Raw genomic sequence first — 14,158 nt, 5'->3', positions numbered from 1 at the left:
AACTGGGAAATATGTTGTAAGATGAAAGTCTCATTTTCAAACCTAAACATTCTTAAAAGGAATAGATATAGGTGGATCAAAGTCATAGCAAAATGAAACCATGGGAGATATGCAGTACAAACCAAGGACTTCTTTTGTCAACAGGACATATCCTGTGTCAGTTCTTTATTGGTTAGAATCAAACCTGATGATTGGAGAGTCTGCTGTCATTGGTTTCCCTGAATGTTTACATTTACATGCTTTATTTTTTTTCATTTCATTTTAGTGAACTCAAGGAACATTCGCTCTTCTATCCCTTTAAACACTCAATTATCTTCAACCATGTTGTCTTTCACTTTATCTACTAGACAGTAGCTAATTTCTGTATGGCTCAAACCATGTAGAGTGGCTGATTTACAGTTAGAAGCAAATACGGCTATTGGCTGCAAAATATAGATATGGAGAAAACAGTTTCTGCTCCACCCTGATTTAGAGTTGTGAAGGAGACGTGGCCTAACCCAACTCTAAAATGCAGTGTAAAAATAGTGCTGGCCAGTATGTATGTAAATCTTACAAAAACTGTTTGCCGTGTAACATGGCTTTCTTGGCAAATTCTTCACCTGAGTAAAATTTGCAGTTAGCTCTAAATCAGCACCAGAGTGTCCACATTCACTAACACAATAATTCAGTTAGTTTGACATTACAGTTTTTATTAGCAGGATATGAACCAAAGTCAATGTCACTAAGACACTTCAGGGTTTGAATTTACAGACATAGGTTCTGCGTCCTCCACACCCAACATCATTCCATTTCTTGTATTCTGGAAAAGAGCAGCGATAGGAACATGAGAAAAGATGATCACATTTACACATTCTGATGTAGATCCTCCTACAGTTAATATTACAGCTGTGTACATTGATATCCTATATAGTGGTCCTACTGTTATAACTATCTGGGGATGATATACAAACTAAATAGTAAATAGTAAATCATAACACCTCATACCCATTGGGGTGAATTTTGTGCATTGTACTAGCATATTTGACACTAGTATAATTCATGTAACCAGGACTGTAAATGATAACCATTATTTCCAATGATTCCATATCTACTGGTGATGTTACTATGATCCGGGAGTGTTGTGGTTTCCAGGATGATGCCTGGAAAGCACTGGGGAAACCCAGACGACCTCCAAAGACCCCTCAAACGCATTTGCGTATGGCATGCGGATTAACTTTTGTTTGTGTTTGCATTTTTTAAAGCAGAGGATATTAGAAGTCACCAAGCAATTTGTGTGTGCTGATAAATATGCAGTGTCATTTTGTCAAAAAACTAAACTGTCACAGGATTCCCATCCATATAATCTACTGTAAAAGGACTATCATTCTTTAAATTGCAAACTTGAACACAAACATATCGTGTTATGATTGAATATATACTCACTGGAGCCATTGATGAGCACAACGCAAAATTCTTTTCCTTTGGCATTATCAGGGACACCAGTTTTCCAGGCTCTATAGTTGAACATAGATCCATCCGTCCACTTCCAACGGCCATTCTGCAATTAAAATACTGGGAACCTTAGAGGTGACACAGATTTGCGTTCCACTTTCTCTTAACCATTCTACCAGTGAGAGGAGGTTACAGGAAGTGTCCTCCTACTTTATGAATTGATATTACACACCTGGTCAGGGTCATGTAGCCCTATCCACACGCCGTCTGAATCCTGGCTAGCTGACACTTGACTTGCAATAATTGAAGCTTCAGAATCATCCATGATGGAGGCCAGGTGGGCACCGTGCCCATAACTTACACAATCATACTACAAAAGAGAAGAGATCGTTTAATATAAACTATTTCACAGCGAAAAAAAAAATGTAATTGTACTTAGTAGGCGAAAGAAAGAGCTCTGTATAAAGTCAACAATCAATGTATTTAATTGTAGAACAATGATGTTAAAACCTTACTTTTCATGCAGTTTTTGTAATATCTAATATTTATAGTAAAGTCTGGTAGAGCCCAGTTTAAATGTAAAATTATTAACACACACACAAAGGCAAAATAACTGAAAAAGAATGAATAGTATCCATAGTTTAACTGAGCCAAAAACAGCTCTCAGGAGTACAGTCAGCAGTGCCAGACCATAGGATGTTCACATTAATATTTCCAAATATTTATAAATGTCCAGAAGGTGGCTAACGTGCAGATATAAAATGCTGAATACAAGAAAAATTATTCTGTTGTACCACACAGTAAATGTAACATATTTTTATTTATATGTTGCTTGCTCAGCTGTTTTATATGTAGGTAGCTGGTCCACTTTCATGAGGCTAGCAATTCAGAAGCTTGACAAAATAAATGAATGAGCCCCTGACCTGCACCCGGCATACTGGGGCTTCAAATGCCTTATGGTGTCTGCAGTTACACAGCAGTGAGCTCATTTAGCTCCCTGCTGACCTGGACACAGTGCTAATATTCTCTGAGTGTTGCACTCAGAGGAGAAGTCATAAGGAAGCAGGACACAGAGTAGCATCAGCTACATGAGGCACCACAGATGCTGTTACTCCGATAGTTACACCCATGGGCATTAGAAGAGCTACAATAAGAACCTGATGTTATAAGTAACACCACATTTTATACAAATCTTCTTGTGCAGCAGTTGTGATAAATGTTCAACTATATATATCTGCCATTTCTGCATATCCATCGCACAGTTCCTGCTCACAAATACAATGAGCAATAGTAAGACAATAATGCCAAAAATCAAGGGCTGCTCTGAACACATATTTGGTATTGGAGAAAAGTAGGCACTACGGGTATGGGGGAGCTGAGCATGCACAAAATCTGGCAGGGAGGATGGTGTGGATGGCTGTTAACAGCAGTGGTATGCAGAAGAGGATCTCTGCCAAACCTTGAAGTGGATAGGCTACAGCAGCAGACCAAACTGGGTTTCATTCATGTCAGCTAAGAACAGTACACAGAGGCTACAGTGGGAACAGGCTCACCAAAACTTTGCCAGCTCTGATATATCTCGATTTCTGTTGCGACTTGCAGACAGTATGGTCAGAGTTTGGTGGCAATGGCATGAATCCATGGATCCATCTTGACTTGTGTCAAAGGTGTAGGCTGGGGGTGGTGATGTAATGGTGTGAGGAATGTTTTCTTGCCACATATTAGGTCTCTTAATATCAATTGAGCATTGCTAAACTGCCACAGCATATGTGAGAATTGTTGCTGAGCATGTCAATCCCTTTATGGCCACAGTCTACAAATCTTCTAATGGCTTCTTCCGGCAGGATAATAGACCGTGTCACAAAGCACATGTCATCTCAAGCTGAAACCACAAACATGACAATGAGTTCAGTGTACTCTAATGGTCTCCACAATCACCATTCACCTTTTGGATGCAATGGAAAGGGATATTCGCTGCATGAAAATGCAGCCGACAACTCTGCTGAAATGGTGTGATGCTATTGTGTCAACATGGACCAGAATCTATGTGTCCAGGACCTAGCTGAATGTATTCTGTGAAGATACTGGGTTTATCTGGCCCAATTCTACCCTCTTCACGCTGGCTGGCCACCTAGGGGTGCCTTACTATACCAGGGAAGCCTACCCAGTACCTTCTAGGGTTCTTATAGTCACTCAGACAAATATTGTAATAAAAACAATTACTAGAATACTATGTACCGTCATAGTCAGAGTTCAAATGTTAGTGAATCTGTTGCTGTTTAACCAACTTTTTTGATACACTCTGTCATCCCTGCACATGATCGCAGGGAAGGGTGCAGACAGGGTCATGGGGGGATTATCGAAAATAGTAATTAGCGCTGAAAAAGTCCAATCACTACCTCATTGGAAGAAATCGGATGGGGTACTACAAACCCATGTCTGAGAAATAAAACATGTAATTTAATAAAATTTATACATATCACAATTAATCATAACACACTAGGGGACTGATTTATTAAGGAACATAAATAACGATGCATGCCGTATTTTTCGTAAAATCGAACTATGCATGCCTAGAACCGGACTACATGTCAGTGAACGCATCAACATCCAATTCATCTGGGAGCGCAAATGACCCATATGATGGACTACGATTTCATGGACGGAACAGTAAGGGTATGTCAAGCTAGAGCTAATAAAACATTTTTGTTTTTAACAATTTTGTCATTAATGACAAAATTATTAATAGGTGATAATCATTGAATACTTTTATTTTATTTTTGTACGTTTTTTTGGGACTTTATGTTCCGCATATGTGGTAGACGTATCCTGCAGTGTATTGTCTGTTAGACCAGAGCATACCTAGATGTGTCTTCAACAAGAGACGTATCTACAGATTTTCTCCTAGTTAAACACGGATGTGCGTCTATCCAATTTCCGTGCATTTTAATATAACGCAATTTACGTTCGTTTTGAGTGCCTGATTGAATCAGGCCCTGCAGTGTAAACAACTTCATCAGAGGGCAATACATATATATATTGTAACAAAGGAAGGGATTTAACTGACATTCTGCAGAGAAAGAATGAAAACAGAGTTACACATTTGTAAAGCAGTGCACCTAGTTTAAAGATAAACAAGAGGAGGACATATGTGTGACAAAATAAAAGTATATAGTTTGATTAATTTACATTCCTGGATGTGTCTTTTCTCATGCAGCAAACTAATAGGGTGTGCCTGCAGTAAGAGCAATCAAACAGATGCAGGTGATGAGAACTCCCTTTTAAAGGGAAGGTGAGATTGTCACCTGCCCATCAAGCTAGGGCTGTGGGAGGAGTGTCAGGTGTACAAGTCTATTAGTCTTGCTGTTCAGGGTGATCGATGCTAGAGAAGCTAGTCAGTGGCTAGAGAGCAGGTCTCTCTTCATCTAGTGTTTAGGGTCACAAAAAACAAAGTACAAAGGCAAGAAGTTGTTTGCATGTGTTTCACCAGAAGTGTGCTCTTGCCAATAAATTATATATATATATATATATATATATATATATATATATAGGATGAGCGGGCTCGGATTTCTCTAATCCGAGCCCACCCGAACAGTGCGGATCCGACGGGATCCAAGCACTGTTCGGGTATTTCCGGCGTCCGAGTCTCGCGTCGGATCTCGCGAGACTCGGATTGCATAAACTCCCCGCTCGTGCCCGGCATCTTCAGTCGGGCTTAGATCATTGAAGAGGGAGGTTATAGGTTTAGTGGGGCTCCGTCCTGTGTCCTGTGTCCTGTCACTCTGTCCTGCTTAATATCCAGTGGTTACTTGGTTCTGTGCTCTGTCCTGCTGATCAGTCCAGTGGTTATTTTTTCCAGTGCTCTGTCCTGCTGAGTGCAGTGGTGCTTTTGTCCTGTGCTCTGTCCTGCTGAATCCAGTGGTGCTGTGTCCTGTGCTCTGTCCTGCTGAGTCCAGTGGTGCTGCCTGTGTCCTGTGCTCTGTTCTGCTAAGGGCATTGTCATTTATAAATTATTCAAAAGTTATAAAAAATTTAATTTTTTTTTATAAAAAACATACAAAAATAATTTAAAAAAATTATAAAAAAATAATTGAAAAAAAAGATAAAAAAAATTAGTTAAAAAATACTAGGTACTGCTTTTTCAAAGTCAAACTACGTTCACTGTTGCTGCTGTACCAAAAAATTATAGGTACTGCTATTTAAAAGTCAAACTATGTTCACTGTTGCTGCTGTACCAAAAAATAATAGGTACTGCTATTTAAAAGTAAAACTACGTTCACTGTTGCTGCTGTACCAAAAAATAAAAGGTACTGCTATTTAAAAGTCAAACTACGTTCACTGTTGTTGCTGTACCAAAAAATAATAAGTACTGCTATTTACTATTTATTTATTTATATACTGTTCATTATTTCTGTAGTTCCAAAAATGAGGAACTGCCATTTCTATTACTACGTTCATTGTTTGTGTAGTTCCAAAAAATAGGAACTGCCAGTTATATTACTACGTTCATTATTTCTGTAGTTCCAAAAAATAGGAATTGCCAGTTCTATTACTACGGTCATTGTTTGTGTAGTTCCAAAAAATAGGAACTGCCAGTTCTATTACTACGTTCATTGTGTAATTCCAAAAAATAGGAACTGCCAGTTCTATTACTAGGGTCATTGTTTGTGTAGTTCCAAAAAATAGGAACTGCCAGTTCTATTACTATGGTCATTGTTTGTGTAGTTCCAAAAAATAGGAACTGCCAGTTCTATTACTACGTTCATTCTTTCTGTAGTTCCAAAAAATAGGAACTGCCAGTTCTATTACTATGTTCTTTGTTTTTATAGTTCCAAAAAAGAGGAACTGCCATTTCTATTACTACGTTCTTTGTTTCTGTAGTTCCAAAAAAGAGGATCTGCCATTTCTATTACTATGTTCTTTGTTTTTATAGTTCCAAAAAAGAGGAACTGCCATTTCTATTACTACATTCTTTGTTTGTGTAGTTCCAAAAAAGAGGAACTGCCATTTCTATTACTATGTTCTTTGTTTTTATAGTTCCAAAAAGAGGAACTGCCATTTCTATTACTACGTTCTTTGTTTCTGTAGTTCCAAAAAAGAGGAACTGCAATTTCTATTACTATGTTGTTTATTTTTATAGTTCCAAAAAAGAGGAACTGCCATTTCTATTACTACGTTCTTTGTTTCTGTAGTTCCAAAAAAGAGGAACTGCCATTTCTATTACTACGTTCTTTATTTCTGTAGTTCAAAAAAAGAGGAACTGCCATTTCTATTACTATGTTCTTTGTTTTTATAGTTCCAAAACAGAGGAACTCCCATTTCTATTACTACGTTCTTTGTTTCTGTAGTTCCAAAAAAAAGGAACTGCCATTTCTATTACTATGTTCTTTGTTTCTGTAGTTCCAAAAAAGAGGAACTGCCATTTCTATTACTACATTCTTTATTTCTGTAGTTCAAAAAAAGAGGAACTGCCATTTCTATTACTATGTTCTTTGTTTTTATAGTTCCAAAACAGAGGAACTCCCATTTCTATTACTACGTTCTTTGTTTCTGTAGTTCCAAAAAAAAGGAACTGCCATTTCTATTACTATGTTCTTTGTTTTTATAGTTCCAAAAAGAGGAACTGCCATTTCTATTACTACATTCTTTGTTTCTGTAGTTCCAAAAAAGAGGAACTGCCATTTCTATTACTATGTTCTTTGTTTTTATAGTTTCAAAAAAGAGGAACTGCCATTTCTATTACTACGTTCTTTGTTTCTGTAGTTCCAAAAAAGAGAAACTGCCATTTCTATTACTACGTTCTTTGTTTCTGTAGTTTCAAAAAAGAGGAACTGCCATTTCTATTACTATGTTCTTTGTTTTTATAGTTCCAAAAAAGAGGAACTGCCATTTCTAATACTATGTTCTTTGTTTTTATCTGTGCAGTGGAATTCAGACCAGTTGAGGGTGATATATTGTGGCCCCAGTACCAAATTGGGTACCGGGGCCACTCCACTACGCAGTCCAGATAGATGAGTATCAGATATTAAAAAACGTTGACTGTTGCTGCTAAATCCAAAATTAATGAAAATGACCAGTCATCGTCAAAAACAAGAGGCATTGACGCGCTCGAACTACACCCTGTATATGCTGTATATGGATGTAGGAGCAGGCAGCTGTGCAGTGGAATTGAGACCATTTGAAGGCGGAGGTATTGTGGCCCCAGTACCAAATTGGGTACCGGGCCCACTCCACTATGCAGTCCAGAAAGCTACCTCGGTGCAACGTTTTGGACTAAAAACAATGTGAGGTGTGAGGTGTTCAGAATAGACTGGAAATTAGTGGAAATGATTGTTGTGGAATGTTATTGAGGTCAATAATAGCGTAGGAGTGGAAAACAACCAAAAAACAGGATTTTAGCGCTTTTTATGCTTTTTAAAAAATAAATCAGAACCCAAAACCCGAAATCAGAACCAAAACCTTTCGTCAGGTGTTTTGGCAAAACAAATCAGAACCCAAAACCTCAAGCTAATCAGAACCCTAAACCCAAAACACTAAAAGTGCCCGGTGCACACCCCTAATAAATATATATATATATATATATATATATATATATATATATATATATATGAACAAAAACAGACGTAGTTCCTCTGCACTCTCCATATACAGACTGAGATGCAATAGGGGGTTGCTCACATTGTATAGACAAAAAATAGGGATACTCTGCACTCTCCTAACATATAATTGATGCTGTACTAAATACATTTCTATATTAGAACAAGGAATGTTAGTTCCACATATTGCAATAGATGTTAAGCTGACCAACTCACGCCAAAGTCTTCCCATTCTGGTCAGTCCTAACATGATCAAATGCTATGCTATTTTATCTGGGCTTAAGGCTTACCTGCACATCTTATGTATGTTCAACAATTTGTAGGAGTGAAATAGTTTGAAAACAAATGGAATCTACTATTGACAGTCGCTTGTCCAAGCTATTAGAGATACTTTTAAACTCACTACACTATTATTATCATTGCTGATTGTGAGAACCTATAGGGATTTGGTGACTTCATGGGATGTTTATATTTGTGACAACAGGTCAGGCTGGGAGGTGGGGACATATGTGACAAGGGTATAGTTGGAGGAGATGATGTGACAAGGGGAGTACATGGAGTGGATGCTCATGGCCCACATACAGCCAAGGACCCTAGATCACCTTAATCTATCATTGTATGACACTGTAGGTTTCCTCTGTCCACCACATCCACCTCTGTCATATCTAAGGGTGTGCACCGGCCACTTTTGGGGTTTTGGGTTTTGGGTTCTGATTAGCTTGAGGTTTTGGGTTCTGATTTGTTTTTCCAAAACACCCCACGAAAGGTTTTGGTTCTGATTTTGGGTTTTGGGTTCTGGTTTTTTTTAAAAAAAGCATAAAAAGTGCTAAAATCCATATTTTGGTTTTTTTTTCACTCCTACACTATTATTAACCTCAATAACATTCATTTCCACTAATTTCCAGTCTATTCTGAACACCTCACACCTCACAATATTGTTTTTAGTCCAAAAGGTTGCACCGAGGTAGCTGGATGCTAAGCGACACAAGTGGGCGGCACAAACACGTGGCCCATCTAGGAGTGGCACTGCAATGGCAGACAGGATGGCAGTTTGCAAGAGTTTGCTAGAGGTGCAAGATGGAATTGTCCTTGGGCCCTCCCACGCACCCTGATGTTGTTGAAATAGGACATTCGCACTTTAACAAACCAATCAGAAACAGTGAACGTAGTAATATAGATTGCAGTTCCTATTTTTTGGGACTGCAGAAACAGTGAACATAGTAATATATATTGAAGTGCCTATTTTTTGGGACTGCAGAAACAGTGAACGTAGTTATATAGATTGCAGTTCCTATTTTTTGGGACTGCAGAAACAGTGAACGTAGTAATATAGATAGCAGTTCCTATTTTTTGGGACTGCAGAAACAGTGAACGTAGTAATATAGATTGCAGTTCCTATTTTTTGGGACTGCAGAAACAGTGAACGTAGTAATATAGATTGCAGTTCCTATTTTTTGGGACTGCAGAAACAGTGAACATAGTAATATAGATTGCAGTTCCTATTTTTTGGGACTGCAGAAACAGTGAACGTAGTAATATAGATTGCAGTTCCTATTTTTTGGGACTGCAGAAACAGTGAACATAGTAATATAGATTGCAGTACCTATTTTTTGGGACTGCAGAAACAGTGAACGTAGTAATATAGATTGCAGTACCTATTTTTTGGGACTGCAGAAACAGTGAACGTAGTAATATAGATTGCAGTTCCTATTTTTTGGGACTGCAGAAACAGTGAACGTAGTAATATAGATTGCAGTACCTATTTTTGGGGACTGCAAGAATATAGTGCTCTAGAATATTTTTTATACTTTTTAAATTATTTTTTTAGATTTTTTTTAAAATTATTTGTTTATTATTATTTTTTTTTACATTTTTTTACATTTTTTTATAATTATAAAATTACTATGGACTTAGCAGAAAAAAACACAGGACAAAAGCACCACTGGACTCAGCAGGACAGACACTAGCCAAAGCACCACTGGACTCAGCAGGACAGAGCACTGGAAAAAGCACCACTTGACTAAACTAATCAGCAGGACAGAGCACAGGATCTCAACAACCTCCCTCTTCAGTGATCGCAGGGAGAATGAAGATGGCGGCCGCGAGCGGGACATTTATGACATCCGAGTCTCGCGAGATCCGACACGTAAACCGACTCCGCGTACTCCTGAAGTCAACGCGAAACAGATCTCAAGATACGTGTGGTGATGACTACGGATGTAGGTTTACTCTGCTCTACTTGACCAGACTCTGCAGGATACATACAATACCTATGTGCAATATAAAATGTCAAAAGAACGTGAAGAAAAAAACCCCAATTAATATTACTTGTCATAATATAGTAATATTAATAATATTAAGTAATATTACCTATAATAATAATGTAGTCATGGAGATTTTGAAAAAATTGTTTGTTTTTGTTTTATATTTTTTTCCCATGGAAAAACATCTGTTAGGCTGTCCTTAATGTCTATTGTACAAAAAACAAATTTCTACAGATGCTCCTGATTGTTTTCCCATCCATACTCTGTATTCGGAACTTAAGTAGCCCCCCAGTTGGAGCAAGAGATACGCCAGAAAACCAACGTACTTTCGTGTGCGCCTGCAGGTGACTTGGACGTGGTTGCACAGGAAAGCCCTTACTGTATATTGTCTAAGTGAATCTGCCCATTCCTCACTCCATTCCCTCCACTAAATCGTAGGCTGTAGTAAGTGTTGTTTATGCTTGAAGCTGACTTGTACGTGGCTGTGTTCTGTTGCTTATTACACAGTTTTGAGCATGCGCAGCATCATTTTTGTAAACTATATGCACAAAACCAACCGATATGTTCCTCAATGTATCATGCCCCTTGTCTCTTGTCTGTCCACCTCCTATGACCCTGATGTCATGTCTTAAGTTGAATCTTCTGTTTTTTTGTTCACTCATGCATGGAACTCATACCTCTACCTATCCAGCTGTAGTTTCTAGCTCATGACTTTCCATGTATTTGTAAATTTGCTTAATTGTTTTCATGTATCTGTTGTTATGTTTATTATATTCATGTATGTCATATATTTAAGATATTTGTCATTTCTGTAAGATGATTGTCGGGCGGTATGGAGTCTGAGGTGTACTATAAATAACAATGTTGATGATAAGATCAAAAGAAAACTAATTACAAAAGTTATCTTGTGTTTTAACATTCAGCCAAAAAGACAAAATATGTTTTGATGCTTTAAAGAGACCAATGTGCAGGTCTCTCACGTGGACACATGACAAATACAATAATGAGGCAGTAGTTGTTTAGGTAACACTTGTAATTAAACAGTCTTAAAATATTTCCTACTTACTGGTATATGAGACATGTTTGGCATCATCTATTTGTCAAAAAATAATACATATTAGGATGCATAAACAGCCGTTGATGTTTATGAAAAGAAAAAATGCTGAGACATAGCGCACTTTTTACTTTTCGCAATGAACATGTGCCTCAGTAATGTCTAAAATAAGTTGTGAGACTTTATTTCATGTGTCCCTTTTGTACATTGTATTTGACTCCATTGGGCCATGCAGTCATATAAATGCTCCTACCTGAATAAAGTAGATGGAGCAAAAGGTCAGCCCAAGTACTGGCTGGTGAGACTGATCACCCGTCAGGAATGCCTCATTAAATGCACAGTTTCCAACCTTTACGTGCAGCGCTATAACTCCTCCTGCTAAAAGAAATTACTTTTCTGTGCTTAATTGCAGAATGAGACTCAATGTTGTGTCTTTCCCACAATTAGCACATTTGTAAGTGACATCTGTGACTCACCTCTGAATCAGCCCATGTTGCTGGGTTCTTACTGACGGCATAGCAGTGTGATCTGTAGAAGAACCAACCAGGGGGGCAAGAGGAACGGACAGAAGCAGCTTGGGAAGGAGAGAAAAAAGCTTTATGGTACATTTGTAACTCTAAATAGGACATAAAAAGTAAAAATGCAAAGCACTTTTAATTAACACTGACTCACTAAAAAATAATGACTGCAATATGTGTAGTTACAGATTATTGGAATATTCTTAGGACCTCATTTAGAGTTTAGAACAAATCCAGCTAAAACGCAATTTTAATTATGCATGCAAGGGAAAATGATGCCTTCTTTTGTATGTACCACACAAATACTGGGCAGATTTATGCTTCCATTGTGATTTAGAGTTGAGCTAGGATATGTCCCAATACCAACTCTAAACCTCTCCGCTCATTTTAAATTGCAGTCATACAGCCCAACATGGTTTTACCAAAATTGTTCCATATAAATTACTATATTGCTCTCAAATAAATACCCCTGTATGTGTGATTACAGATTATCTGCATAGACTTTACATGTAGAACCATAAAACTGCCTGTTTAGCAGATGCCATGTTCCTGACCCCAGTTCATTTGACTTGGCCTTTACTATCTGATTCTGTACAGTTACTGATACTCTAGTTACTGACCCTGGGTTGTTTGTGACCCTGTCTTGTCTGCCTATTGCCTATTCTTTATACCAGTGATTCTGTGCTGGTGTCCTCGGTGAGCAAATCTAGCTCTAAGAGGAAAGATTCTGCTATAGGTGAATAGATTGATTAGGGTGGACTATTGGTGTTCACATAAGAGTGACATTACATTCTTATTAATTTTCTCCAGATATTTGTATATCATACATTTTTTCACTTTAATTAATCAATCAATTAATTAGTTAATATTGTAGTAGGAATAGTTAAAATCATTTCAATATTATCACTACAGTCAATATAATGAATATAATGAAATTTGATTAATATACTAGATATGGTGTTTCAATAGACAGATTAACAAATTAATTTGTGAATTACCGAATTTTGCTATTAAATTTGCGAATCGCTCATGAATTTAATTTTGAAATTAACAGGTGTAAAGAAGATGGGACAATTACATTTTGTTTTTCAAAAATAAAGCAACATAGAAATGAATACAAATATTTGCTAGTTATTTTATTAGCTGGAAAATATGACTTTGAGAAAACTGAACATATATCCTGTTCTGTGATAATTATGTCCTGTGTAAAGCTGTAAAGTGGGAAGGTCTTTACATGCATAGCAATCAGCCACTGTGGAAACACATTTACCTAACATTCAATAACAGAACATAATAAGATATGTCAGATTCCCATACAAGCCTGGGCGTCTGGTAGCATGTTATAATTACATAAGCAACCCCTACAATTTGTGAATATTAGACTATATATTCTTCTTGATATGATTTTGTGGAACCCGTTTGTATAATTATACTGCTATAAAAGAATGACTTACCCTCTGTGAACGTCACCATGATGCTAAAAAATCCCAGGACAGCAAGTGTGAAACATGAGAAACTCGTCATTTTGTATTTCTACTTTTCTGAGACTAGAAGATGTTGGGAGTTATGATGTCCTATAGGCTTTGACCTTTCTCTTAATGTCTTGTCAATTATTTTCTTCTGGACTTTTGTTCATGCTAGTCTTTATAGCAAAGATTTGGATGTGTGCTCATATACTCTGGGAGTGGTCATTCGAGGTGAGTCAAATGTTGGACAACTCGGACATTGCCCTGGGTGGTGGGCAATGGTGACAGCTAAACCTGTTCCTCTCGATTACAGCGCGTAGACTTTTGTCACTACAGCCCCACCCTGATAAGTACTAAGTAAAGAACATCTGTTATGTAATACTATTTATAGCAATACAAAAAGGAACTACTATTAAGTACAGAAAAAATTAAAACTTGTGATATTGCTGCATAAACAAGTAAGTGAAATCTGGATACAGAAAACAACATAGAGATTAGAGTTGGGCAAATTGACTCTGCCAATATTTTTCGATTTCAAAGTAATCCTGTTTTGCTGAAAGTTTGCTGAATATATAGCACTAACTAGACAATGAGACCAAATACAGTGTATAGATGTAAGTAAATATTATATATATTTTTTTCACACATGCTACACCCTCACTATAAAATAACCATTGTAAAAACACTTTTCCTAAGTTATCAAGATGTATAAATAAAAAGGCAATGCATTGTGATCTAGTATATTTCTTAAAAATTCAATGACTGGTACAAAACACTTTTTCCCGTGTCATTAGATCATACTTACCAACTTTTTATACCTCCCCTCTGG

General features: G+C 37.3%; 1 protein-coding gene across 1 annotated transcript; it reads right to left on the bottom strand.

Annotated features, from left to right (window-relative positions):
• Positions 1-731: 731 nt before the first annotated feature.
• Positions 732-13,623, bottom strand: LOC142149977 (regenerating islet-derived protein 4-like). The gene is made up of 5 exons (XM_075205252.1): positions 13,318-13,623; positions 11,822-11,919; positions 1,664-1,801; positions 1,423-1,537; positions 732-799 (listed from the first exon to the last, which is right to left on the bottom strand). Exons 1-5 carry the CDS (start codon positions 13,385-13,387, stop codon positions 732-734), a joined length of 489 nt encoding a protein of 162 aa, XP_075061353.1. The 5' UTR covers positions 13,388-13,623.
• Between the last annotated feature and the right edge of the window lie 535 nt (positions 13,624-14,158).

The sequence above is a fragment of the Mixophyes fleayi genome, chromosome 4 (genome assembly GCF_038048845.1).
Source record: "Mixophyes fleayi isolate aMixFle1 chromosome 4, aMixFle1.hap1, whole genome shotgun sequence".
In the NCBI taxonomy this organism is placed as follows: domain Eukaryota; kingdom Metazoa; phylum Chordata; class Amphibia; order Anura; family Limnodynastidae; genus Mixophyes; species Mixophyes fleayi.
The sequence above is the reverse complement of the archived record's forward strand: the minus strand, read 5'-3'. Positions and strand labels throughout refer to the sequence as shown.